Source organism: Gorilla gorilla, chromosome 1, assembly GCF_029281585.2.
Source record: "Gorilla gorilla gorilla isolate KB3781 chromosome 1, NHGRI_mGorGor1-v2.1_pri, whole genome shotgun sequence".
In the NCBI taxonomy this organism is placed as follows: Eukaryota; Metazoa; Chordata; class Mammalia; order Primates; family Hominidae; genus Gorilla; species Gorilla gorilla.
Window position 1 is genome coordinate 120,937,324 of NC_073224.2, and position 26,921 is coordinate 120,964,244.

The window sequence follows — 26,921 nt, forward strand, 5'->3', positions numbered from 1 at the left end:
TATTTACTCACCGCTGCTTGGGATACAGGTTGCCAAAATGATTGATGATGTTGTATTAAATAATGGATTGCTAACAGTACACTGTATTTTTTGTGAAAGATCATTTTCCATCTTAAAATATATATTGGTTGAGTTACGTTTACATTGCTCCATAGGACAATCCCATGAGTACATTATAAGTCCTCGATGGCTGTTGTAATGCTCCGGTATCATGCATTGGACTTCAATGCTTCCATTAGTCAATGCACAAGTTAGTGTAGGAGACGGAAGAGACTCTGGAAAAAAAAGTGTAATATTTAGTACAGAAAATAGTAATATTTAGACTTATCATCTGCAAATTTATGAAGAGCTCGCAACCTCCTTACGAGCTTGAAAGGATGAGCAGACAAACTCCTTGAGCATCAAGGAGCGAGAATTCTTTCTTTTGCTAGGTCAGATCTACCTGTTCAAATTTAACAGAATAAATTCAGACCCTGATATGGTTTGGTTCTGGGTCCTCACCCAAATCTCATCTTGAATTGTAATTCCCATGTGTTGAGAGAGGGACCTGGTGGGAGGTGATTGTACCATGGGGGATGGTTTCCCCATGCTATTCTCGTGATAGAGAGTGAGTTCTCATGACATCTGTTGGTTTAAAAGTGTGTGGCAGTTCTCTCTCTCTCCTGCTGCCTTGTGAAAAAAGTGTTTGCTTCTCGTTCGCCTTCTGCCATGATTGTAAGTTTCCCGAGGCCTCCCCAGCCATGTGGAACTGTGAGTCCATTAAACCTCTTTTCTTTATAAATTACCCAGTTTCAGGTAGTTCTTTATAGCAGTGTGAAAACAGACCAATACAGGCCCCCAAATCCCTTATCCTCAATTCTTAAATCAAAAAATCTCTGAAGCCAAAAGAGTCTTCACAAGTTGGTAGCAAAATCGTTTAGCTGCAAATCCTGACCTGACCTGAATTAACACAAGGATTTGAGTCTTTCTCACTCACTTCAAATATTCATTATCATTTCACCACAAAAATATTCCTGTGCTTGGCAGGACACAGTGGCTCATGGCTATACTCCCAGCACTTTGGGAGGCTGAGGCAGGAGGATGGCTTGAGGCCAGGAGTTCAAGACCAGCCTGGGCAACATAGCAAGACCCTGTCTTTATAAAAAGTTTAAAGATTAGCCAGCCATGATGGCTCCTGCCTGTAGTCTCAGCTACTTGGAACTGCTTGAACCAAGGAATCTGAAGCTACAGTGAGTTATGATTGTGCCAGTGCACTCTAGCTCACCACACACAGTGGGCTATGATTGCATCAGACTGAGACCTTGTCTTTAAATATATAGGAATGAAGTAAATACTTGTTCCTATGCTTGACCCATAGGGTGCTCCCCATAATTAAGTGGGGTGCTTAATATGCAGAGGAAATACTTTGTATTACCTTTCCAAAATGTAAAAAAAAATTTTAATTCCATAACACATCTGACTCAAAGCATTTTGTGAAAGGAAAGTCCATAATACATCTGACTCAACACATTTTGTGAAAGGTGGAGCTACACAGAGCCTTGTCGGGCCCTGCCTATTGGTTGGGCTGGACCTGTTAATAGGCAGTGCAGGGCGCAGCATGTGTCACAGACCTGCCTGTCCAGAGGCCTCGCTCCCACCCTTCTTCTAGGAAGTGCCTCCTATTGGCTAAGGCAGCATGGACCTACAAGGATGAGTTAAGACACTAACATGTCACATTCTGCCATTGTTGCCCTTTAAAAGCCTCAAGGCTAATTACTTTGGCCTATGAGTCATTTATTTGTTAATTCATATGCCTTCTTGCGTCTCAGCTACCCTCCAGCAATTAATCATAAGAGGCTTGAGGAAACATGCAAAAACATATGTAATATACAACAATGGTCATGGTAGCACTGGGATAATAAAGTATTGATACATTATAAACGTCTACTAAAAAGAGCATTTAAGTAAATTTAGGTTCACCAAGATAATGGAATACTATGTTGTCATTTAAAATGATGTTTTCTAAGACAAGTTAATGCTTATGCTCCAATTATAATCTGAAAAATAAAAGCATTTAATGGTTCCCCCATCTTCTCCTCCTCCTGAATTCCTTCTCGCTCAGTTAAATAAAGTACCCAGCCTGCCTTGGTAGAAACCAGAGTCACACACTGACTTCCCTTTCTACTTGGGGCTTCCTAGTTTTTAAGTTTAATCTAGCTCACACAAGTCCTTACATACTTCCTTAAGATTTTCTTTAATTAAAAATACTTTTAATCATCTTTTAGGCAGTGGAATTTCTCAGAATTAAATCTTCAGTGGCAATCCAATCCAATGGATAAGAAGTTGCTCTAGTTGACTCAAAATTGAAAGCCTAGAGCCCTGCTCCCCTAACTTCCTCTGGTCCCTTTTGCCCACCCCACCCCATAGCAGCCCTCAGGGGACTTCCAAGGAACATGCATCCCCAGAATAGTTCAAAAATGCCTGTTCTCGGTATTTCATATACTTATGCCTGCCTCTGTAATTAGGCTGGGCATTTCTCAGGGGCAGAAAACCAAGCTTTCTACCTCCTTAGAAATGGTCCTTTGAAGCATTTCTCAAATTTTAAGGTGCCTAAGAATCACCAAGGGTGCTTGTTAAAAATACAGATTCCTGAGCCCCACCATCCCAGGTGCTTCTGATGTGTGTGGCCTGTTTGTTCTGTTGCAGATTCTAATGTATTGATCTAGCTCTGCCAATGTCTAGTCTTTCATCCAGCACTTTCTGAACTGAACAGAGGTGCATCATCAGCCCCAGAGACTGTGTATCTTTGGAGGGCAAAGACTAGGTATGACTCATCTTTCAACCACAGCACATGACATAATGCAAGGCACACAGATGACTCCTCACAAGCAGTACTGGACAGATGGGGAGACAGATGGATAGAAGGATAGATTCAGAGAGACAGTCTTCAAATAAAATGTAAATTCTTCTACCAGCTATCTCCAAAGAGGTACAGTATGGTGTTTAGCATGGACTCAGAAGCCCAGCTGCCTGAGTGCATATCCCAGCTTCATGACTAAGAGCCATTTGACATTGGGCAAGTTACTTAAATCACCTTGTGTCTAGGTTTCCTCCTCTCTACAATAAGGACACAAATAGTACTTACTCTATCAGACTGTAATGAGATTAAATGAGTTAACACAGATAATAATCAATATATGAATTAACATGTAGTGCCTGCACAGAGTAAGTACTTAACAAATGCTAGCTGTAATAGAGCACATGGCCATTGGCTGTGAGTTTCCAACTCCAGGAAGCCAAGGCTCCCCAGAGGGTATGTGATATGATGAGAAGAGTCACTGAGTAGGAGTTGGGAGGTTTGATCAAGCCTTAGCCTTGGCCTGCTGTGTGACCTGGGGCCACAGTCCTTTTAGGAGCTGGAAGAGTTTTAAGAAAGCATCCATCCAGGTCTCTTGTTCTACATACAGAGAAACGGACTCCTAAACTGTCTTATTTTCATCTGTGAAAGGGAATGCTGCATCAGGTCATTGTAAAGGTCAAACAGAATATGACTGAGTGCCACATGCAGGGTTTGTAAAAAAGAAAAGAAAAGAAAAAAAAACAGAATATGAAAGTAATTTGAGGGGAAACATGAAGAAGTGTTAGTATTATCTTCTAAGTTGCTAGAACTCCCTTGACTATATAGAAGCTCTTTCTGGCTATCTCATTACACAACAGTTGCCAGATGGCAAACGTAGAAGTGCCTATCCAACTCATCTAAAAGTGTGCAAGCCTTTCTGCAGCACCTAGATCACAGTTTCTACACCTCAGATCTTTTCCTTCTATAAATCTTTCATATTTTCTTGCTGCCCGTGGGACTTACCACAGCTGTATCTAACAAATATTCGTTATACCTCTACTTTAAGCAGCATTAAACTGGCAAGAAATGTGCCTACTTCCTCCCTAAGACAATTAGTCAATTTATAATTAATGAATTGAGTTCACTGCTGTGTAAAAAATGAGAATTTCTTACACATATCTGATGACATTTTATAGAAATATGTGTATATTTTCATGAATTTTAGTAAAGGTCAAGGATCAATCCAGCCCAGTTAAGGACAGGGCAGTTAATTCTACTTACATAAAAATCATCATCTGAGATGTGATGAAGGTCCATAAAAAGATGGGAAAGGACTAATAAACCTCAGAAGTAGAAATTTTAAGGAGACTTTTGGGTATAGAGGAAAGCCAGATCTCAATGTACACACACAAGGAAGTGGATGCCCTGAATTTAGGAAGTGCCAGGAAATCCCCCTGTCCAAAATATGCTCGCTGGAAGTCTCCTATTAGGTCTGGTGTCTCTAGAAGATTACCAGGTTACTAAAACAAGTGTTAACATTACCTCAAGGAAGTATGACTTCCTCATTTCTTAAAAAAAAAAAAATAGTATGACCAATCATTTTATCATGCAGATGTGAAACCTAGAGTCATCTTATGTCTTTTTACAACCAACACCTACATCTTGCAGACTCTTTCTTGGACCCTCTATCTACCTGGATGGTAGTAGCTTCTAACTTGACATCTCCTCTCTTTAATCCATCATAACTGTGCACCATCACATTAATCTTCCAAAAATGTATTTTATCAAGTCACTTCCTTGCTCCAGTATAGGACACAATGGCTCCCCACTGCTACAAGCTGATGTCCAGACTCTCAAACCAGGACTTTAAGTCCCACACTCAATACTATCAATATCACTGCCTTCTGATCAAAACTCACCTCCCCTGTACTTTACTCCTCTGCAGGCTTCCTAAGGTCTATCCAGTTGGTCTGACTAACAAAACCATACCTTTGCTGAGGTGCCATAGAATATTTTATTTAATTAATTTATTTAGCTAGTTATTTTGAGGCAGGGTCTTGGTCTGTCACCCAGACTGGAGTGCAGAGGTGCAATCATGGCTCACTGCAGCCTCAGCCTCCTGGGCTCAAGGGATCCTCCCACCTCAGCCTCTTGAGTAGCTGGGACTACAGGCATGCACCACCATGCCTGGTTAATTATTTTATTTTTGTAGAGATGGAGTCTTGCTATGTTGCCTAGGCTGGTCTTGAACTACTGGGCTTAAGCAACCCTCCCTCCTCAGCCTCACAAAGTGCTGAGATTATAGACTGAGCCACAATGCCCAGCCTAGAATATTTTAAATTAAATTATTTTAAAACAGTTCATCAAGTTTAAGAGGAGAAATTTATTCAAATGTTTTGAATTAGTTTTACAAACTCTATAAAAAGGGCTCTTAAAATGTGTGATCTAAATTCTGACTCAATCCTCTTGTTTGTTGGCCCTATCTATCAATTATCAGATCCCCAATGTCCATGTTTCAAAGATTCTACTTTTTCAAGGAAATCTTGTAAGAGGATACTTTGACATCTTAGCAAGCTGTATTTGTCTAAATAGAGTCCACAGGGGTCAGACCTCACATAGCCTTGCAAGTCACTTTACACATTTTAGCTTTAACAGAGTTAGATGGGGCCATTAGAAAGTTGCACACAGATGAGTGACATGATCTGACTTCTGTTTTAAAAAGATCATTCTGGTAGAACCAATACAACTTCCTGGTAGAGTGAATGTGGTATTCAAGAAAAAGAGAGGTATCAAGGATGACATCCAGGTTTCAGACTGACCAGCTGAAAGGATGGGGCTGCCATTAACCAAAAGGGAAAAGATTTGGGGAGGAGCAGCAGGTTTTAAGGGGAAGATAATGAGCTTACTTTTGGACTTGTGATATTTGAAAGGCCAATTAGATATCTGACTGGAGAGGTACACTGGGCAGTCAGGTATACACATAAGGAGCTTGGCGGGGTACTCTGGGCTAGAGCTCTAGATCTGTACATTATTAGCATTGAGATGATATTTAAAGCCCTGACATGGGATGAGCTCACCCACTGGCTATGAATGCAGACAGAAAAGGAAAGAGACCCAAGGCTTAAGCCTTGATGTTTCCAGTGTTAAGAGGTTGGGGAAACAAGGAAACTAGCAAAAGAAGCTGAAAAGGAATAGTCAGTGTGTTAGAAAGAAATGTGAAGCCAGGCACAGTGGCTCACACCTGTAATCCCAACACTTTGGGAGGCCAAGGCAGGTGGATCACCTGAGGTCAGGAGTTCGAGACCAGCCTGACCAACATGGTGAAACCCCATCTCTACTAAAAATACAAAATTAGCCAGGCATGGTGGTGCATGCCTGTAATCTCAACTGTTCAGGAGGCTGAGGCAGAAGATTCGCTTGAACCCGGGAGGCATAGGTTGCAGTGAGCTGAGATCGCGCCATTGCACTCCAGCCTGGGCAACAAGGGCAAAACCCCCTCTCAAGAAAAAAAGAGAAAGAAACATGAATAGGGTGGTATCCTGGACATCAAGTGAAGACAGTACTTGGAGGAGGGAGTGATCAGCTATGTCAAAAGCTGCTGAGAAGTCAAGAATGACATGGACTGAGAATGAACCACTGGATTTATTAACAAGGAGGTCTAGAGGAGTTTTGGCATAGCAGTGCAGATGAAAGCCTATTTGGAGTGGGTTAAAAGTGAATATAATGGATCAGAATAAGTGAATATGGACAACTTCTTCAAGGAGATTTTCTATAAAGTGAAGACAGCAGGTGGTGGTGGCTGGAGGGGTACAGGGATCATGAGAAAGTTTTAATGACAGTATATATGTATGCCACTTAAAATGAACCATCAACTTATGGGGGAAATTCTCATCAGGAGAGAGTAGGTAGAAGCACTAGGGTGATATTCCCGAGGATGGCGAGAGGAGGTGGGATCCAGGGCACACGTGGAAAGTTTAACTTCAGGTGAGAACTCAGAAAGTCCATTCATATCAGGAGAGAGAGCAGGGCCTACAGGCTCAGGTACGGGTAGGAAGGTAGGCAGGTGGTGAGAGCTTGTGGAAATTGCCCTCTGATTGCTTCTTCTCCTTAGTGAAATAAGAAGCAAAGCCTTCAGCTGAAGAGTCAGTCTAGAGAAGGAGGTATTCAAGATTTGAGGAGAGAGAAAGTAACTGCTAGGAGAGTGGGTAAGTGAACAGGCTAGGAAATACCAGACTTAATTGAGGTAAGTGATTAGAAATTAAAAGTGCAGGACTTTGTAGGGTGGTGTATTTTTCTGCAACCACATGGGTGTGAGCACAGAACAGGCAAAGCAGCAGACTTAATCTAGCTGTAATCTGGCCATGCGAGTATGACAAGCCAGCAAAGGAGCAAGGAAGCTAAGTGTGTCTGCAACGGACTGAGTCTAGTGAGTGACAACAGCACTCAGGCTGAGTAGGGAGGGCAGCAGGGACATCAGGTGTGTGAAGGACTGTCAGCATCAGCATCATCAAGGACAGGGCTTGGTGGTCAGAGTGAGACACCTGACATTGAGGTAATGATAAGTTCTCGGTTACATCCGTGGGTAGTGGGTAACGTAGAGGAAAAGATCCTTACAGGAGAGGCGATCAAGGACAATATTGAAAGAATTTTAATTTAAATATTGCAACCACCAAGACACCAGGAATGTTAGAAACAATGAAAATGAGGCAGGCCTTAAAATGACCAAGAAACACTGGCATGTGAGGCAGGGGCCTATACAAGACTGCAACACAAAAGGGGCTTTAGAGACCAGGGAGGAGTGTCAGTGAGAAGCAGGGAGAAATGTGTCCCCTCTCTCTAGTTTCAGTTTAAAATGGTGCAGGAGCTGGGTGTGGTGGCTCATGCCTGTAATCCCAGCACTTTGGGAGGCTGAGGCGGGTGGATCACCTGAGCTCAGGAGTTTGAGACCAGCCTGGCCAACACAGTGAAACACCGTCTCTACTAAAATACAAAAATTAGCTGGGCGTGGTGATGCGGGCCTGTAGTCCCAGCTACTTGGGAGGCTGAGACAGTAAAATCACTTTGAACCTGGGAGGCGGAGGTTGCAGTCAGCCAAGATCGTGCCACTGCACTCTGGCCTTGGTAACACAGTGAGACTCCTTCTCAAAATAAATAAATTAATTAAATAAAATGGTACAGGAGGAAAAACAATCTCCCCGCTGTGTGGGGAAGCAGGAACTTTATAGAGTAACATCTATCAGTGGAGCCCAAAGAGTTCTAAGCTAACTGCTGTCACTACATCTCTTTCCAAAACATCCCTAGTAAGACAACTGATACTGTTCTCCCCACCTTGGTTAGATTCTCTCCTCACCCAGAGGAATGACAAAGGAATTGAAAGTAGCTAGCTCCTCTATACCAGAAAAGGAGAAAACCCTGACAACAGGTAACATCTAATTCTTTTCTCATAGACCATTAATTTGTGTTAGTCCCTGAAAACAGACTAAAAAAAATGGAAATTTGCCATTTTAAACAAATCAACTTATGGAATACTCACCAAGCACATAAAGAAAGAACTTCACGGTTTCAGTAATATTTGGCGATTCCATTTCATACTCATCTTCATCTGATGATGTTAAGTTGTAGATAGTGAGGCTACCTGACACACTGTCTAAATAAACCCTATTTTTAAAAGATGAGAAAGCTCTAAATTCAGAATTTTCCAGTTCTGCAACTTTATCCTTTTGTTTTTTCCATAGGACCTCTTTTAAAGGCACATTGCTTGGTACATGGAAAGTTACACTCCCATACACAACGCCATATATCTGTTGGGAAAAACAGCTGATGAAACCTAGGAGAGAAAAAAAAATTGGTTAGAAAAAACAACATGACTTTAGTGGCAGAAATTATTCATCAGGTACTTTTTGTGCTAAGCTGACAAACTGCTGATACAAAATACAGGAAGTAAGAACATGTTTGACCATGTAGAGCTTACTCTTTAATAGAAAACTGGGACCTGCATAAATCCAAGAAATGGACCCTACATTCATGGAGCACCAACCATCTGCCAGGTAGTACGGGCTGTGCTGGGAATATGGGGTTGTTCCAGGCCCTCCAGGAGCCTCACGTGTGGAGAAGACAGGGAGCAGGCTCTACATCAGGGGCTGCATGAGGGGAGCTGCCTGGTCTAGGGCCTCCCCAAGGAAGTCATGCTGACATAACGTGCAAATCACTGAAGGATAAAAGGCAGTTAGGCCGCAGGGCTGGGTAGGTGAGTGGGTGGGGAGTGGAAGAAGAGATGATCATACAGATATATAGGAAGCAGCACCCCCAAAGGAAGGCCCTGAATGGAGAAAGAGCATGGTGTGCTGGAGGATACACACGTGATTCCTAACAGCTAGAATGAGGAGGGCAAGGGGTGGCTGGTGGGGAACAAGACAGACAAAGGCCAGCCCACAGCCTATGTGTGCTAAAGTAAGGAACGCTAAGGATTTGGACTGATCCTAATGGAGAGGAAACCACAGAAAGGTTTTTAACAAGACTGGCCTAACATAATTTAAGTGTCAGCAGGCTGACTGTCTTTAGAGTAGAGAGCGGCTGACAGGGGCCAGCACAGAGGCAGGGAAATTATAATGAAAGTCAATGCTGTAGCAATGAAGTCCATGGACAGGACAGACCAGAGCAGGGTGTTTGTAGTGGGGACGGACAAGCGGACAGACTCAGGAGATGCTGGAGAGAGAAGTCAACAGGATTCAGTGATGAGGGTGGGGGAAGTGGATGGGACTGTCAGGTCTCCTTGGCTGACTGAGAGGCATCATTAACTGAGATCAGAAACAATGGCTGGGAAGCAAGTCGAGGGTGTGATGAAGATTAAGAACTCAGGGATTGGGTGCAGTGGTGGGTTGGAGCCAGGTCCACCTGCCCTCATGAGCCAATTGTTAGCATCTCTGCCTAGCCCTATTAGGGGACATCTAGTAACAGCACAGAAACTGACTAATGCTTCACATCAGAACCTCCATACCAATCTAGTTGTTAAACATTTATTAGAACCACAAGATTGGGATATTTTTGATACCCCAAAGTGGGTTTAAATGCATCTTGCTCTAGGACTTGTCCCTTGTTAAGAGAGAACAGCAGCTGGGTCCTGTGGTTCATGCCTGTAATTCCAGCATTTTGGGAGGCCAAGGTGGTTGGATTGCTTGAGTTCAGGAGTTCAAGACCAACCTGAGTAAAATGGCGAAACCCCATCTTTACATAAAGTACAAAAAATTAGCTGGGCATGGCACACACCTGTGGTCCCCAGCTACTTGGGAGGCTGAAGAGGATTACTTGAAGCCATGAGGCAGAGATTGCAGTCAGCCATGATTGTGCCACTGCACTCCAGCCTGGGTGACAGAGCGAGACCTGTCTCAACAAACAAACAAAAAACTGCAGCTATTTTAAGTTAACATTAAAGAGCAATTAAAATTTGACTGAAGTTTTTGCCTAGTAGCAATTAGGGTAATTGAAATAATACAGGGGAAATCAAGAACACTGAATGACCAGTTGTAGACAACTGTGTTAGTAATTTCAGATAAGAAGCAAATATCACCCATTTGTTTATCTACAAGGACTTTTTAGAACCCATCTCCCTTAATTAAGGGGAACTGCCCTCAAAAACACACCAGCATCTTTCCATTGCTTTGCCGATTACGCATTATTTCTTCCACTCAACAGAGTATGTGGGAGGGCACAAGAAAAAGTACAGAATTCAAGGGGTGAGAGTCTACCACACACAATAGTGGAAACTCAAAAATGTCTTATAAATGTAAATGAAACAATGAGTGATAGAGGGCAGGGTGGTGGTGAAAGAGTAGGTATGAGATAAACTGCCATACCCTGGCGGCATGAAGATGTCTTTTGTCTTTCCCAGGGAGAGCTGATGTATCCTGGGCTTGAGAACAGTAGAAGGAAGTAGTCAGGAATGGAGCTAGTGGTGGAGGGAAGTGAGGGTAGAGAAAGGGGAGACTGCAGCTCAGAAGAAATCAAAGTACAGTTGACCCTTGAACAACATGGGTTTGAGCTGTGTGGGTCCACTTACATGTGGATTTTCTCTCGCCTCTGCCATCCCTGAGATAGCAAGACCAACCCCTCCTCCCCCTTAGCCTGCTTTAACGTGAAGATAATGAGGATGAAGACCTTTGATGATCCACTTTCACTTAGTAAGTATATTTTCTTCCTTATGCTTTTTTTCTTTTTTAAATTTTTTTATTACTATTATCTCAATAGTTTTGGGGGAACAGGTGATGTTTGGTTACATGGATAAGTTTTTTTTTTTTGGATAAGTTATTTGGGTGTGATTTCTGAGATTCTGGTGTACACTGTACCCAGTGTGTAGTATTTTATCCCTCATCCCCATCCCACCCTTCTCCACAAGTCCCCAAAGTTCATTGTATCATTCTTACATAGCTTAGCTTCCACTTGTAAGTTAGAACATATGTTTGGTTTTCCATTCCTGAGTTACTTCACTTAGAATAATGGTCTCCAGTTCCATCCAGGTTGCTGTGAATGCCATTATTTTGTTCTTTTTTTTTTTTTTTCTTTTGAGACAGTCTCGCTCTGTCCCCAGGCTGGGGTGCAGTGGCGTGATCTCGGCTCACTAAAAGTTCCACCTCCCAGGCTCACGCCATTCTCCTGCCTCAGCCTCCTGAGTAGCTGGGACTATAGGCGCCCACCACCATGCCCGGCTAATTTTTTTTTGTATTTTTAGTAGAGACGGGGTTTCACCATGTTAGCCAGGATGGTCTCGATCTCCTGACCTCGTGATCTGCCCGCCTCGGCCTCCCAAAGTGCTGGGATTACAGGCACGAGCCACTGCGCCTGGCCTATTATGTTTCTTTTTATGGCATATTCATATATATATATATATATATATGAATGTTGTGTGCAACATGTTGTGTGTTGTCTTTTTCATAAAATGACTTGTTTTCCTCTGGGTAGATACCCAGTAATGGGATTGCTGGATCAAATGGTAGTTCTACTTTTAGTTGTTTAAGAAATCTCCATAGTGGTTGTACTAGTTTACATTCCCACCAGCAGTGTACAGGTGTTCCCTTTTCACCACACCCATGCCAACATCTATTATTTTTTGATTTTTAAATTACGGCCATTCTTGCAGGAGTAAGGTGGTATTGCATTGTGGTTTCAATTTGCATTTCCCTGATAATTAGTAATGTTGAGCATTTTTTCATATGTTTGTTGGCCATTTGTATATCCTCCTTTGAGAACTGTCTATTCATGTCCTTGGCCCACTTTTTGATGGGATTGTTTGCTTTTTTCTTGCTGATTTGTTTGACTTCCTTATAGATTCTGGATATTGGTCCTTTGTCAGATACATAGTTTGTGAATATTTTCTCCCACTTTGTGGGTTGTGTGTTTACTCTGCTGATTGTTTATATTGCTGTACAGAAGCTTTTTAATTTAAGCCCCATCTATTTATCTTTGTTTTTGTTGTGTTTGTTTTTGGGTTCTTGGTCATGACCTTTTTGCCTAAGCCAAAGTCTAGAAGAGTTTTTCTGATGTTATCTTCTAGAATTTTTATGGCTTCAGGTCTTAGATTTAAGTTTTTGATCCACCTTGGGTTGATTTTTGTATAAGGTGAAAGATGAGGATCCAGTTTCATTCTTCTACACCTTATGCTTTTCCTAATAAGTTCTTTTCTCTAGCTTAATTTAGTGTAAGAATACAACATGCAACGCATATAACATAGAAAATATGTGTTGTTTATGTTATTGGTAAGGCTTCTGGTAGGCTATTAGCAGTTAAGTTTTTGGGAGTCAAGAGTTATACATAAATTTTTGACTGCTCAAGGGGTTGGTGCCCCTAACTGCCATGTTGTTCAAGGGTCAACTATAATTTTGAACTAGAAGAAACTCTAAAAATTATTTAGTCAAATTACTCCCATTTCACTGGTGAAGTGACAAGACACCAAGAAAAATATAAGGCAATTTTATTGAATGCTTACTCTCTGCTGGTTATATGTTCACATTGTCTTGTATTCCCTTTTATCCCTCTCCATGTCTACCTGCAGAAGGTGTTATTAACCCCATTTACAGGTAGGAAAGCAGGCTCCAAGAGGCATATCACCTTGCTCCATGTCTCTCAGCAAGTTTATGGCGGCACAATGACCAGAACACACATTGTCTGACTCCTTGGTCAGTGCCCTTTCAGAACAGCGTGGTCCCACATTCAGGATGGGATTCATTTATTCATTCACTCAGGAAATATTCATTGGGCATCTATTCTATATAAGATCCTTGAGAACAAGACAGACACCGTCCCTTCCTTCTTAGAGTTGACATTCTATTAGGGGAGGCAGAATTTACACAAATAATTAGACAATGCCCAACTGCAACTGTGATAATTGCCGCTAAGTAAAAGCATCAGGTGTCAATAAGAACATTTACTTAGGGAACTAACAAGGGGTTAGAGAAGGCAGTTCCCTTCCCTAAAAGAAGTTCTGAGGCACAAGCAGCAGTTAACTATGCCCAGGAGAGCAGGGCAGGTCCCCATTAAGAGAACAATTATGCAGACCTTGAAGCAGGAGCAATGGCATGAGAAAAGTAGCATAAGCCGAGCTGCATACACAAGCACAGCCAGCCCTTGCAAGGCATCAGACAAACACAATTCTAGTATTGAAGTAAAGAAAGCCATAGAAGAGTTTCAAACAGGATGGGGACAAAATAAGAGTAACTCTTTCTTTAAAAAATGTATTTTAAAACATAAATTATACATAGACACATACATACAACTTTACACTAATGAAAAACGATCATATAAGTATTTTTTCAGTCCTCTTATCTGGGTGCCTTATCCACTCTCTTAACCCCATAACAATCTCCAGTTCTATAATCTACATTAACAAATCAGAATACATCTTTCAATATTTTTCTCTCATATAGTCAAATAGATACAAATATATCACATATAATGGATACACACAGGTATAGCTTGAAGATACTGTGGGTTTGGTCCCAGACAACAGCAATCATGTAAATATCAGAGTAAAGTATGTCACACAAATTTTCTGGTTTCCCAGGGCATATAAATGTCATGTTTACACTATACTGTAGTCTATTAAAGTGTTCAATAGCATTATGTCTAAAAACACAATGTACATATTTAATTAAAAAATACTTTATTGCTGAAAAAAAAACATGCTAACAATCATTTGAGCCTTCAGCAAGTCCTAATATTTTTGCTGGTGGAAGGTCTTGCCTCAATGTTGATGGCTGCTGACTGATCAGGGTGTTGGTTGCTAAAGGCTGCAATGGCTGTGGCAATTTCTTAAAAGAAGACAATGATGAGTTTTGCTGCATCAATGGACCCTTCCTTTCACAAAATATTTCTCAGAGGCATCCAATGCTGTTTGATAGAATTTTACTCACAGTAAAACTGCTTTCAAAATTAGAGTAAATTTCCTCAAATCCTGCTGCTACTTTATCAACTAAATTTATGTAATACTCTTAACCGTTTGTTGTCATTTAAACAATGTTCACAGCATCTTCACCAGGAGTATAGATGCCATCTGAAGAAACCACTTTCTTTGCTCATCCATAAGAAGCAACTCCTCATTGGCTCAATTTTCATCATGAGATTGTGGCAACTGAGTGACATATTCAGGCTCCACTTCTATTTTTCTTGCTATTTCCACCCTTCAAAGTCATCCATGAGGATCGGAATCAAATTCTTCCAAACTCCTGTTAATATTGATATTTTGACCTGAGGATTGGAATCAAATTCTTCCAAACTCCTGTTAATGTTGATATTTTGATCTTCTCCCATGAACCACAAATATTCTTAATGACATCTAGAATGGTGAATCCTTTCAGAAGGTTGTCAATTTACTTTGCCCAGATTCATCAGAAGAATAATTATCTATGGCAGCTATAGCCTTACCAAATGTATTCCTACATAATAAGACTTGAAAGGCAAAATTACTCCTTGATCCATGGGCTGCAGAATGGATGTTGTATTAGCAAGCATGAAAACAACACTCATCTCCTTGTACATCTCCATCAGAGCTCTTGGGTGATTAGGTGCATTGTCAACAAGCAATAATATACTGAAATGAATCTTTTTTTTCTAAGCAGTAGGTATTAACAGTGGGCTTACAATATTCAGTAAACCATGCTGTAAACAGATGTGCTGTCATCCAGCCTGTTGTTCCATTTTATAGAGCACAAGAAGAATAGATTTAGCCTAATTCTTAAGGGCCCTAAAAATTTTCAGAGTGGTAAATAAGCACTGGCTTCAACTTAAAGTCATCAGCTGCATTAGCCCACACAACAAGAGAGTCAGCTGTCCTTTCAAGCCTGAAGTTGACTTCTCCTGTCTAGCTATGGAAGTCCTAGATGGCATCTTCTTCCAGTAGAAGGTTGTTTCGTCTACATTGAAAATCTGTTGTCTCATGTATCCTGCACCAGTAATCTTAGATCTTCTGGATAATTTCTTGCAGCTTCTACATCAACACTTGCTGCTTTACTTCACAGTTTTATGTTATGGAGATGGCTTTCTTCCTAAGATCTCATGAACTAACCTCTGATAGCTTCAAACTTTTCTCCTGCAGCTTTCTCACCTCTCTCAGCCTTCACAGAACTAAAGAGAGTTAAGGTCTTGCTCTGGATTAGGCTTTGGATTAAGGGAATGTTGTAGCTGGCTTGATCTTCTATGCAGACTACTCGAACTTTCTCCGTCTGCAATAATGCTGTTTCACTTTCTTTTTTATGTGTTCACTGAAGTAGCACTTTTAATTTCCTTCAAGAACTTTTCCTTTGAATTCACAACTTCACTAACTCTTTGGCATAAAAGGCCTAGCTTTCAGCCCATCGTGGCTTTTTTTTTTTTTTTTTGCTTTTTTTTCCCTTCAGACAGAGTTTCATTCCTGTAGCCCAGACTGGAGTGCAATAGTGCCATCTTGGCTCACTGCAACATCTGCCTTTCAGGTTCAAGCGATTCTCCTGCCTCAGCCTCCCAACCAGCTGGGATTACAGGTGCCCACCACCACACCCAGCTAATTTTTGTATTTTTAGTAGAGACGGGGTTTCGCCATGTTGGCCAGGTTGGTCTCAAACTTCTGACCTCAGGTGATCCACCCACCTTGGCCTCCCAAAGTGCTGGGATTACAGGTGTGAGCCACCACGCCCGGCCACCTGTCGTGGCTTTTCACATGCCTTCCTCACTAAGCTTAATCATTTCTAGTTTTTAATTTAAAGTGAGAGACAGTGCAACTCTTCTTTTCACTTGAGCACTTAGAAGCCATTGCAGGGTTATTAAATTGGCCTAATTTCAGTATCATTGTCTCAGGTGACAAGGGAGGCCAGGAGAAGGAGAAAGATGGGGAGAACAGCCAGTCAGTGGAGCAGTCAGAACACACATAGCATTTATCAATTAAGTTCACCGTCTTATACGCATGGTTCTTGGCATCCCAAAACAATGACAACAGTAACATCAAAGATCACTGATCACAGATCACCATAACAGATATGATAATGAAAAAGCGTTAAATATTGTGGGAATTACTAAAATGTAACAGAGAGACAAAACATAAAGTTAGGCACTGATGGACTTGCTTAAAGCTGGGTTGTCACGAACCTTCAATTTGTAAAAAGCACATTATCTGTGAAGTGCAATAAAGTGAAACGCAATAAAAGGAGGTGTGCCTGAGGGTTACCATTCTTTAATAAAAATGGTCTCATGCACACTTCTCTACATCCTGCCTTTCTCATTAATATGTCATAAAATCTCCTTGAAATCAACTGGTATAGCTATACTTTATTCTTTTTAATAACTACATAATATTCCAGAGCATGAGGGAACCATAATTAATCTGCCATCCACCACTGATGAACACTCCTTTTGCGGCTAGCTTTGTCTATTGCAGTTACACCGCAATAACTATCCTGTACATATGTCCTGATGTATTTATGGTTTCATATTTATGTGGGAGTAGAGTGGAGCTGGGAGCTGCTACATCAAAAGGTAAATAGATTTGTTTTATTTTAATAGAAGTTGCTGCATTGTTTACAAAAAAGACTTTGGCAATTTACATCTCCATCAGTAATGCCTGAGCTGCCCTTTCCTTGGACTCCTGACAGCATTAGGTAATCTTTTTTTTATGTTTAACTTTTGGGCAAATAGTGATATTTCATTGATACTTGAATTTGCACTTTCCCAACCTTTAAAAATTTAAGCATCTCTTCTGCTTGTTGATTTGGATTTCTTTTTCTGAGAAATGTCTTTTCACATCCTCTTTTTTTGTATTAGATTGTTTGTTTTTTTCTTCTCAAAGTTTAAAGGCTCCTTATATGTTATATATTTTTTATCTGTATTATAGTTTTTTTTCAAATACAGCCTTTGCCTATTGAATTTACTAAATGAATATCTTCCATACAAAGTTTCTATATTTTTACATAATGAAAGTGTTTATCTTTTCTGGCTATGGTGTGGAAGACTGATGGGAGGGGTAAGACTAGATAGCAAGAGATCCATCAGACAGCAATTTCAGACTGGTCAAGAGGCAGCATTGTGCTAGGAAAAGTGGTTCAAGAGACATTAGGGAGGTAAAACTGGGAGAACTAGATGATTGACAGCATATGGGGTAAAGGAGAAGGAGAGGAGGTGCCAGGAGTGCCAGGATGAATCAGAGCTCTTACTTCCTCCTAGGTGGGTTGTGGTGTCTTTCCCTAAGAAAGGAAACACAGCAGGAAGACTAAGACTGGCCTGGAATATCATGCTTTCAGTTTGACACTGTTAAGTGTGAGGGGTCTGTGAGACATCCAAGCAAAGATGCCCAGTAGCTGCTAAGTACACAGGTCTGGGACTCACAGGAAAGGATACAGATTTGGGAGTCATCACATTTCTAGTGGCTCCAATGGAGGCCATTAGGACCATCACCTTGGATGAGCGTATGAAGTGGGAAAAGGCAGCTTGGACCTGTGCTTTAAAGCTTGGCTAGAGGGGAAAACACTGGCTAAGGAGACTGAGAGGGACCTGGGAAGTAGAAGAAAGGCCAGGAGGGGGATGGCATCATAACTCCAAGACAAGAGTCAACATGTGGAGACTTGACTGAATAAAAGGCACTAGTGATATTACTCAGATAGTAGGAAAAAGATGGAAGAAAATTCAAATGTAAGCAGAATTAAACACACATACAAAAACACACGCATACAATTTATTTTTGCTTATGCTCTAAAAGAACCTGTAGTTGCACTGAATACTGGGATCTGGGTGATATTTATTCAGGATGTTAACAAATAAAACAATAGTATAACCTACATAAAGAGATATGCATAATGATATTCATTTTAAAGTTATCTATACTAGTAAAAAATAATCTAGTGTAATAGTTAAACAATTTAGTATTATGCCATGGCTTACTATGTGGTTATTTTAAAAAAGGAAACGGGATAGATTTATTCTCCTTTTATTATTGGGAATTTGGAAAATTTCTTAATATTAAAAATAAAAAGTTATAGAAATATATATGCAGAATATTCCTCTTTTTAAAAACAATAAAGAGGCCAGATGTGGTGGCTCATGCCTACAATTCTAGCACTTTGGTAGGCCAAAGTGTTAGGATCACTTGAGCCCAGGAGTTTGATACCAGCCTGGGCAATGTAGTGAGACCCTGTCTCTACCAAAAAATACATATATATTTTAACTATAAAAAGACATGAATACATGTGTACATGCATTCTCACTTGCTCTTTTTTTAGACTGGAAAGAGACACCCTAAATGATTAACAATGGTTGTTTTTAAAGTAACCACAGTTACTTTAGAGATTGTGGTGATGGTGAGATTTCAATTTATTACTTATTACTTAATACAGGTCACACTGAAAAATGTTACTTTTGAAGACAAATATCCTATTACTATTATAATATTAAAACTATGTAAATTTTTTTTAAATAGAATTATTCAACCCAGAGGAGGAGTTGTTAAGAACTGTCTCTAAAGCTAATATCTACCTCTACTTTGTGTGCATGGGTATATCTATTATTTCCTTCCTACAGTAAAGTCTTTTCTGTTGCACTTCCAAGGCTAACACTAAAGTAAGTTGCTAAGATAATTTCTAATGAACAAAAGAACAATAGAAGAAAGGGGAGTGAGTTTTTTCTCAAAGGTCACAAACCATGGATGAACGAATGAATGAATGAATGAATGAATGAATACACAAATAGGAGCAAAGGAATGGAGTCAACAGTGAGTTTGTTGCTTTGCTGATACCACTGAGTGGTCAGAAAAGGGACTGTAGGGACGCTAATAACCATGCCAGGCTGCAGAACAGAGAGTGCCCAGATTTTGAAGCCAGCAAGGCCCAGGGTGAACTCCCAAAGGCCTCCCCACACTACGTCTCCTCAGCTGTGAAGTAGAAATCATAATGCCCACCATAAAAGATTGTTTTGAGGTTTGAATAAAACTGAGAGTCTTTTTACACTGGTTGACATGGAATAGGCTTTCAAAGGTTTTCTCTCTTTTTCTTTTAATGAGTTAGGTCAACATCAAGGTATTCACACTGTCTGAATTAACTGGGTGAGAACTGGGCATGGGGTGAGTTTTTGCTGTTTAAAAGCAAAGAGAGATGGAGGGAGGGAAAAAATTTTATCAGTGATCGCCTAAAAAGATTTTCTATGCTAACCAGATAATTTTTGAAGGTTTGTTTTGAAGAATTTTGAATTTTTTTTAAATAAAGATATGAGGGTACCTAATACCTAATCAGCACTACATGTATAGAGTGATCATATATCTAAAAACAGGTCTGATCTCAAATATTCTGTTGCAATGTTTCTACAAAACATCAACACCTCAATTTTAATAGTTCTTTTTGTATGGCCTGAAGTTGTAAATGGAACCCAAGTTTTACAGAGGAAGTATCCTGATTTCTTATTTAGAAAATTTGGTCACCGTTAACTACGGGTTAATGAAAAGGAACTCTCAACCCCCAGCACAAATTCCTCTGCGAATTATTACTCAGGGCCTGAGATTCAGATTGACTGGTACTTTTTTTTTTTACTTAATCTAACACTTGTATGGCCCTGGCTCTGTGCCAGGCACTGTTGCAAGAGCTCTATAAATAGGTACTCACCGCTGGGAGCAGTGGCTCATGCCTGTAATCCCAGCACTTTGGGAGGCCAAGGCAGGTGGATCACTTGAGGTCAGGAGTTCGAGACCAGCCTGGCCAACATGGTGAAACCCCGTCTCTACTAAAAATACAAAATTAGCTGGGCGTGGTGGCACTCGCCTGTAATCCCAGTTACATGGGAGGCTGAGGCAGGAGAATCGCTTGAACCCGGGAGGTGGAGGTTGCAGTGGCCAAGACTGTGCCACTGCACTCCAGCCTGGGTGACAGAGCAAGACTCCATCTCAGAAAAAAAAAAAAAAATCGGAATCCTAAAAACATATTAAACAGGTTTTATTTCTAACCCTATTTTGCAGGTGAGGAAACTGAGGCACAACAATGTTAAGTGACTTGCTAGTTAAGCAATGAAGCCAGATTTGAACCTGGACAATCTGACTGCAGAATCAGTGCTCTTAACCATTGTTTCTTATTTAGCTTGCTACATGGCGTAAGGCTCTTAAACATAGTGACATGATGCAGGGTTTCTCAGGATACAATCTATAGACAGCATTGGAACAGCAGATGTTGCAAATGAGAAAGTCAAAGTGAGTTAAGCACACCTCCAAACCTACAGGTGAGGCACTAAGCTCTGTGGTTTCCAAATCATTGAATGCTAGAGCTGAAGAGGGCCTCAGAGAGCAAGAGTCCAGTCAAGGAAGAAAAAGCCAGACCAGAAACAATAAAAAGAAAACGAGCAAACAAAGGAGTCACAAAGAAACAGAACTGTGGCAAATGACGCATTAGACGAAGACCAGCAATTCCACCCAGAGAGGAGATACCAGCGGGCCAAGTGTCACTCAGAAGGGGCTGGTGAGGACTTGTGCACCAGTGAGCCTACAGGGAGGGGCCTGCCATGTGGAAACAGGAGCTGTGCCTCAGCTCCTGCCATGTGGAAACACAGGCCCACCATTGCCAGGTTCCCAATTTTTCAAGAAAAGCCAGATATTCACATTTTGTGTGAAAATTCCTGTTCTTGAAAGTTGGCAACTAATTCAAATCTGAGTTTAGGGGTAACCCCAGCCAGACTAGCCCTATCAGGACAAGGACAAAGCTGTTCCTGTTTTTGGCTGTATCCCCATATGTCTGGCATGTGGACTTTCAATAAATATCTGTTGAATGAATTAACTAAAATGATTAAAATACAACTTAAATGTAGTTCAAAAGATAAGGTTTCCTGACGGAATAGCAAAATTCGACAGTCACCCCAAACCCTGGGCTTTGTGAAATCCCAAATTGCTGTGGAACCTGGCTGAAGAAGGAGGACTTCATAAGGAGAGATGGAGAAAGAAGTTTAACTGGAGCTTAAAAATAAAATGTCTCAGGAGCCCTCATATACAACCAAAACAGACTCAGTTTTTCAGCCCCACTTTCTGCCTCATCACCAAAGCAAGATGGGAGGACCTGCGGGCTCCACCTTCCCAACTCCACAGCTGTCCCTTTTGAGATGTTCCCTCTCAAGTTTAAGTAGATTTTACCAACTAAGTGTATAGGATGCAGGGCACCACACCAGATAAACTTGTACCCACTCATGGATGTCAGCCCCCATCAAACTTAACAGCCTCGCTATGGTTTGAGGAGGTTCATTGATGTCATTTCTTTCTTTTCTTTCTTTTTATTTTTCTCTTTCTTTCCCTCTCTCTCTCCCTCCTTCCCTCCCCTTCCTTCCTTCCTTCCTGTTTCTTTTTGGAGACAGGGTCTCATTCTGTCACCCAGGTTGGTGTGCAGTGGTGCAATCGTGGCTCACTGTAGCTTCAACCTCCTGGGCTCAAGTGATCCTCCTGCCTCAGCCTCCCAAGTAGCTGGAACTACAGTTGCATGCCACCACGCCCAGCTAATTTTTATATTTTTTGTAGAAACAAGGTCTCACTATGTTGCTCAGGCTGATCTCAAACTCGTGGGCTCAAGTGATCCTCCTCCCTGGGCCTCCTGAAGTGCTGGGATTACAAGCATGAGCCACCATGCCCAGCCAATGCCATACCTTAGAGACAAGCTAATCACTCTTCCGGGATTTGGAGGAAAGGGTTTTCTTGAGTTTGTTCTTAGAAATAAACAATGTAATTTTAAGATACTTCTCTCTCTCTAAAACATTTTAAGGCTCACACTGCCTGCAGATTTTAGCAGGTAAAAGTAAAAATTCATTTGACCAAAAAAAAAAAAAAGAAAAAAGAAAAATTCCCTTAAAAGTTTCAGTACCTGAATATATGAATATTGGTATTTCCCTCTGAATATAAGACATCATAATGGTGATTCATTTAAAGCCTCGTGCAAGCCCAGAGATAGCAGGGTCTTGGGGCATTTTTGTTCCCAAGTGAGCAGATGGGTTTCTCATCTGGATATGGGTCACTGAGCACAGCCTTGTCCCTCTCACTTCTCTGCGTTTCGTCTTCACATCACAGCACATTTTCAGTTGATGCCTACTTGCAGTATCAGGATGTGTGGCAATCTGGGAAGCAACATCTCTATCTACACACCCATATATGCATTTATAGTATTGAGGAGCAGCCAATCTCCTAAAATGTCTAGGCTAGTAATTGTATCAAATAACCTGTCCTATTAAGGCCATAAATATTCTCATATTAGTCAGTCCCAATTTTGGGGGTAGGAAATGTGCTTACCAGGCATGGAGATAATAAAGAGGAGTAGCACTGTTTGTTTTAACTCAAGCAAGTTTCATACAGTTGTGTCTCTTGCCTAGCTCTTAGCAAGTCCAATCCAATGAGCCCTAGGCCAGCTCAGCCTCAGTAATAATATTTAACAGTAACAGCAGCACGAAGATTCACTGCAGGCTTACTATGTGACAAGCACTTGTTCCAAGAGCTGTTTGTGTATTAACTCATTTAATCCTCAACTCAACTCTGAGGTAGTTCTTATTATTCATTTATTTGTTCATCAAATGTTCACGGAGTCCTGCCTATGTGCCAGACACTGAAATAAGCAGGCAGGATATAGCAATGAACAAAACAGACAAAATCCCAGCCCTCTTGGAGTCTATTTTTCAGTGGAGGGAAGAACATAATAAATGAAAAAGTAAATATCTTTTATTTGGATGATGTTGGATGATGTTAAGTGCTATAGAGAAAAATAAAGCAGAGTGTGGGGGCTGAGGAGTACTGGTAGGGAAAGGAGTTGCATGGCATGGGGGGCAGTCATAAGTTGGCATCTGAGCAGAGTCCAGAAAAGCAGGGGAGCGAGCCTAAGAACATACGGTGTGAGAGTGAGAAAGGAGTTATTTCTTGAGAACATGCCTATCAAAGTAAATTGGTTTGCTCCGCTGGACACTTGGTTGATAGAGAAGATCAAAGATTCAGAAGCACCAGGCTACTGATGAAGAAATGGACTGAGAGGGTCAGCTGACTGCATTCACTCAGCTAGCAAGGGGCAGAGCGGGTGTCCAGACACAGGCAGTCGGCCCCAGAGCCTGCACTGTTGGCCAGAACATCAGATGCCTTGGTTGGGGCCATTCCTCTTTTTTCCTGGTCGATTCCACCCTTAGCCAGTCCCAGTTAGTGACTTCTCTTATTTCCTTAAGGCAGAGATTTACTGATTTCAGCCACACCACCACCAGTTTCCCTGCCCCCATCTACTTCATACTGAAACTGCAGCCACCTGTCTCCCAACGGTTACAAACCCTCGGTCCCCGAGGCCAGAAACTTCCCGGACCTTGCTCTCAGCTGTCAATCTGCCTCCTCGATAAGTTCATCAAGAATTAAGATGTTGGTTCTCTAAATCAACTTCTTTCTGTACTTTTCTTCTAATATTATGCTAAAATAGTTTCCTTTTTAATTCTTGTTCTTGCACTTAACCTATTTCTCCTTTCTCAAGATGTTTCCCTTTAGACCTATGCAATCCAACAAAGTAGCTATCATCCACAAGTGGCTAGTGAGAACCTGAAACGTGGTTAGTACAAATGGAGAGAGATGTGTTCTGAGTATCAAATACACATCAGAATCTGAAGACCTGGTATTAAAAAGTGGAACATAAAATCTCTTGTTAATATTTTTTTGTAGTAACTATTAGGTTAGTGCAAAAGTAATTGCCGGTTTTTGCCATTAAAAAAAAAAATAGCAAAAACCGCAATAACGTTTGCACCAACCTAATACATGTTGAAATGAAAATATTATGGATATATTAGGTTAACTAAAATATATTATTAAAATTAATTTCACATGTTCCATATTATACTTCTATTTGAGAGCACTTCTTTAGCCTGTTGTTTCAAGACACTCACATCCCACCATTCTCAAAGGCCACATTTGTCTTTGACTGTTCTCACCTTAGATAGGATACAGCTGAGATCCACAGTATGCTTTAGGGAATAAGGTTCTTACTAGATCGGTTAAGGCTGTGAGTGTTTTTAAATCTATCCTCCAAAGTCTGATTCAAGGTATTTCAATACAGTATTGATCATTTCACTAAAATTCCTTGAGAATCCTTGTTATTTTCTAGATACTCAGTTCATCGTTGGGAAACTCTATTGCAAGTAGTTTACAATGGCACAGCCTCATTAGTTTCTTATTAATCTGATTTTTTATTTTTTTCTGAATGTGTATGTTAAACTTCAATTTTCTTCTAATTTTTAACTGGCATAGGAAGAAAATGTTCAAGAAACTACAGACTGGTCAGCCCAGTGGAAATTCAGGCACTAATCTCAACAGACATTTTGGGGAACATTGTAAAGTAAGCAAAGTTCACTAGAACCTATAAAGTAACCAAAAAGCATTTTCCTTGGAGGCTGATGGGCAGGCATTGAAAGTTATCTCCAAAGAGGAACTGCTAAAATGTTTTCCCCTCCTTTTCTAGGTACAGTCTCTGTATCTTATAGTCACACTTTATATTCAAACCTGAACTTATCTGAGAAAAGGGAAACGGCTGCATCCTGGTTTCACTTACAACCCTGAGATGGAAGTTGAGATTTGTCATTGCAGAATTTAAGGGTCTGTGTCCTTAAGTAAAACCTTCTGGTCACCCGTCAAGTAAAGCTTCAAAAAAGCTTAGGCACTTGTGCAGAAACAGCATGAGAAGAAACCAAAAGGCAGAAAACTTACACATATAAGGGCTGATTTATGCAAAGTTTCTACTTGTAAACAGAGAAACCAATACCTATCCTCAAAGCCTGTATTTACTAAAGAAATGTTAGAGTGACAAGGAGGTCAATAAAATAAATTATTCAAATCTGGTTCTTAAAAAGAGGTTCTAAGACTATTTTAAAACTTCTGAAAGATGCCCATCAAAATTAAAACAAAAAAACATAGCAACGAATACAATGAGTGAAACTTGATTAGATCCGGGTTTTTTAACAAAAGACACTCTTATGACCATTGGGGAAATCTGAATACGGGTAAAAGTTAGGTGATATTACAGGATTAGTGTTAATTTTTATAGATGTTATGATGTTATTGAGATTATGCAAAAGTGTCTAGGAGTGAAATATGGGTACCTAGAGAATGTAAATATAATAATGTTAATAATAAATATGTCAATAAATTGCCATTGTAAATTCTATGTCCCAAAGAAGCACCCCTCACCATTACGAATTATAATATTAAATACAATTTTGCATGACTGGTAATTGTGCTGACCTACATTTCACATGTTTTAGCAGAATTTCATTGGACAATGTATACATGTTGGATATAAGAAATCAGTAGTACTCATCTTCAAAAAGTTGCTTAGTGGATCTCAGGCTAGGGATACAACAGAGCATACAAAGGAATAGGTTCTGATTCAGAGAGAATCAAAGTTCAAGTTCACTCTGCCACTTATTTGCTGTGTGAACTTGGACACATTACTGAACCTACCTAAGCTTTGTTCTCCTATTAAATGTTCCCTATGTAATAAAATCAGTGTGACAATTAAATAAAAACATCTCAAATCTGAAGCATAGCTCCTGGCACAGAGCAGGTACTTACCTCCTAGCGGCTATTATTATTTACACTCTGTTATAACACTGGGCCTAGTTTTCCTATAGGAACACACAACACTATTTTAACTTGGATTATCTTTGCTAAATAAAAAAAACACAGTCTGTCTAAGTCTCAACTCCAGCAAAGCACATGAACAAGTCTCACATAATAATGTGAGATAATTTCAAATGGAGAAATGCTGGACAAATACATTGTCATCTAATGTTCAGATTCAACAATCTTTACTATTAAAAAAACAGATCAATATAAGGAAAATTAAAAAAAAAATACATGACTTGACTTCTGCATACAAGGAACTTAAAATCTAGTTATGCAGATAGTTGGCAATAAAGGATCTGTAAAATGTCAACAACAGCAGAATAAGACAGACTCTGTTAATAATAAAATAGTTCCTACCTTTTTATTTTTTATTTTTTATTTTTTTGCTCTGTTACCCAGGCTGGAGTGCAGTTTTGTCATCATGGCTCACTGCAGCCTCAAATTCCCAGACTCAAGCAATTGCCAGGCTCATCTCAGCCTCCTGAGTAGCTGGGACTACAGGCGTGCACCACCACACCTGGCTAACTTTTTGTAGAGATGGGGTGTATTAGTCCATTCTTGCACTGCTAATAATGACATACCTGAGACTGGGTAATTTATCAAGGAAAGAGGCTCAATGGACTCACAGTTCCACATGGCCAGGGAAACCTCACAATCATGGCAGAAGGCAAAGGAGAAGCAAAGTCATGTCTTAATGGTGGCAGGCAAGAGAGAGTGTGTGCAGGGGAACTCCCCTTTATAAAACCATCAGATCTTGTGAGACTTATTCACTATCACAAGAACAGTATAGAGGAAACTGCCCTCATGATTCAATTATCTCCACCTGGCCCTGCCCTTGACACACGGGGATTATTACAATTCAAGGTGAGATTTGGGTGGGGACACAGCCAAACCATATCATTCCACCCCGGCCCCTCCCAAATCTCATGTCCTCACATTTCAAAACACAATAATGCCCTTCCAACAGTCCCTCAAAATCTTAACTTATTCCAGCATTAATCCAAA

At 40.6% G+C, this 26,921-nt stretch overlaps 1 protein-coding gene across 6 annotated transcripts in view; it reads right to left on the minus strand.

Moving 5' to 3' along the window:
- Positions 1 to 26,921, minus strand: part of CD58 (CD58 molecule) — a 77,612-nt gene that overhangs the window by 42,580 nt on the left and 8,111 nt on the right. For all 6 annotated transcript variants that reach the window (XM_055355939.2, XM_063695839.1, XM_063695841.1 and 3 more), the window contains exons 2-3: positions 8,352 to 8,645; positions 12 to 275 (exon numbers count right to left, since the gene is read on the minus strand). In XM_055355939.2, the coding sequence (XP_055211914.2) occupies positions 12 to 275; positions 8,352 to 8,645 (558 nt within the window). The remainder of the gene's footprint in view (positions 1 to 11; positions 276 to 8,351; positions 8,646 to 26,921) is intronic.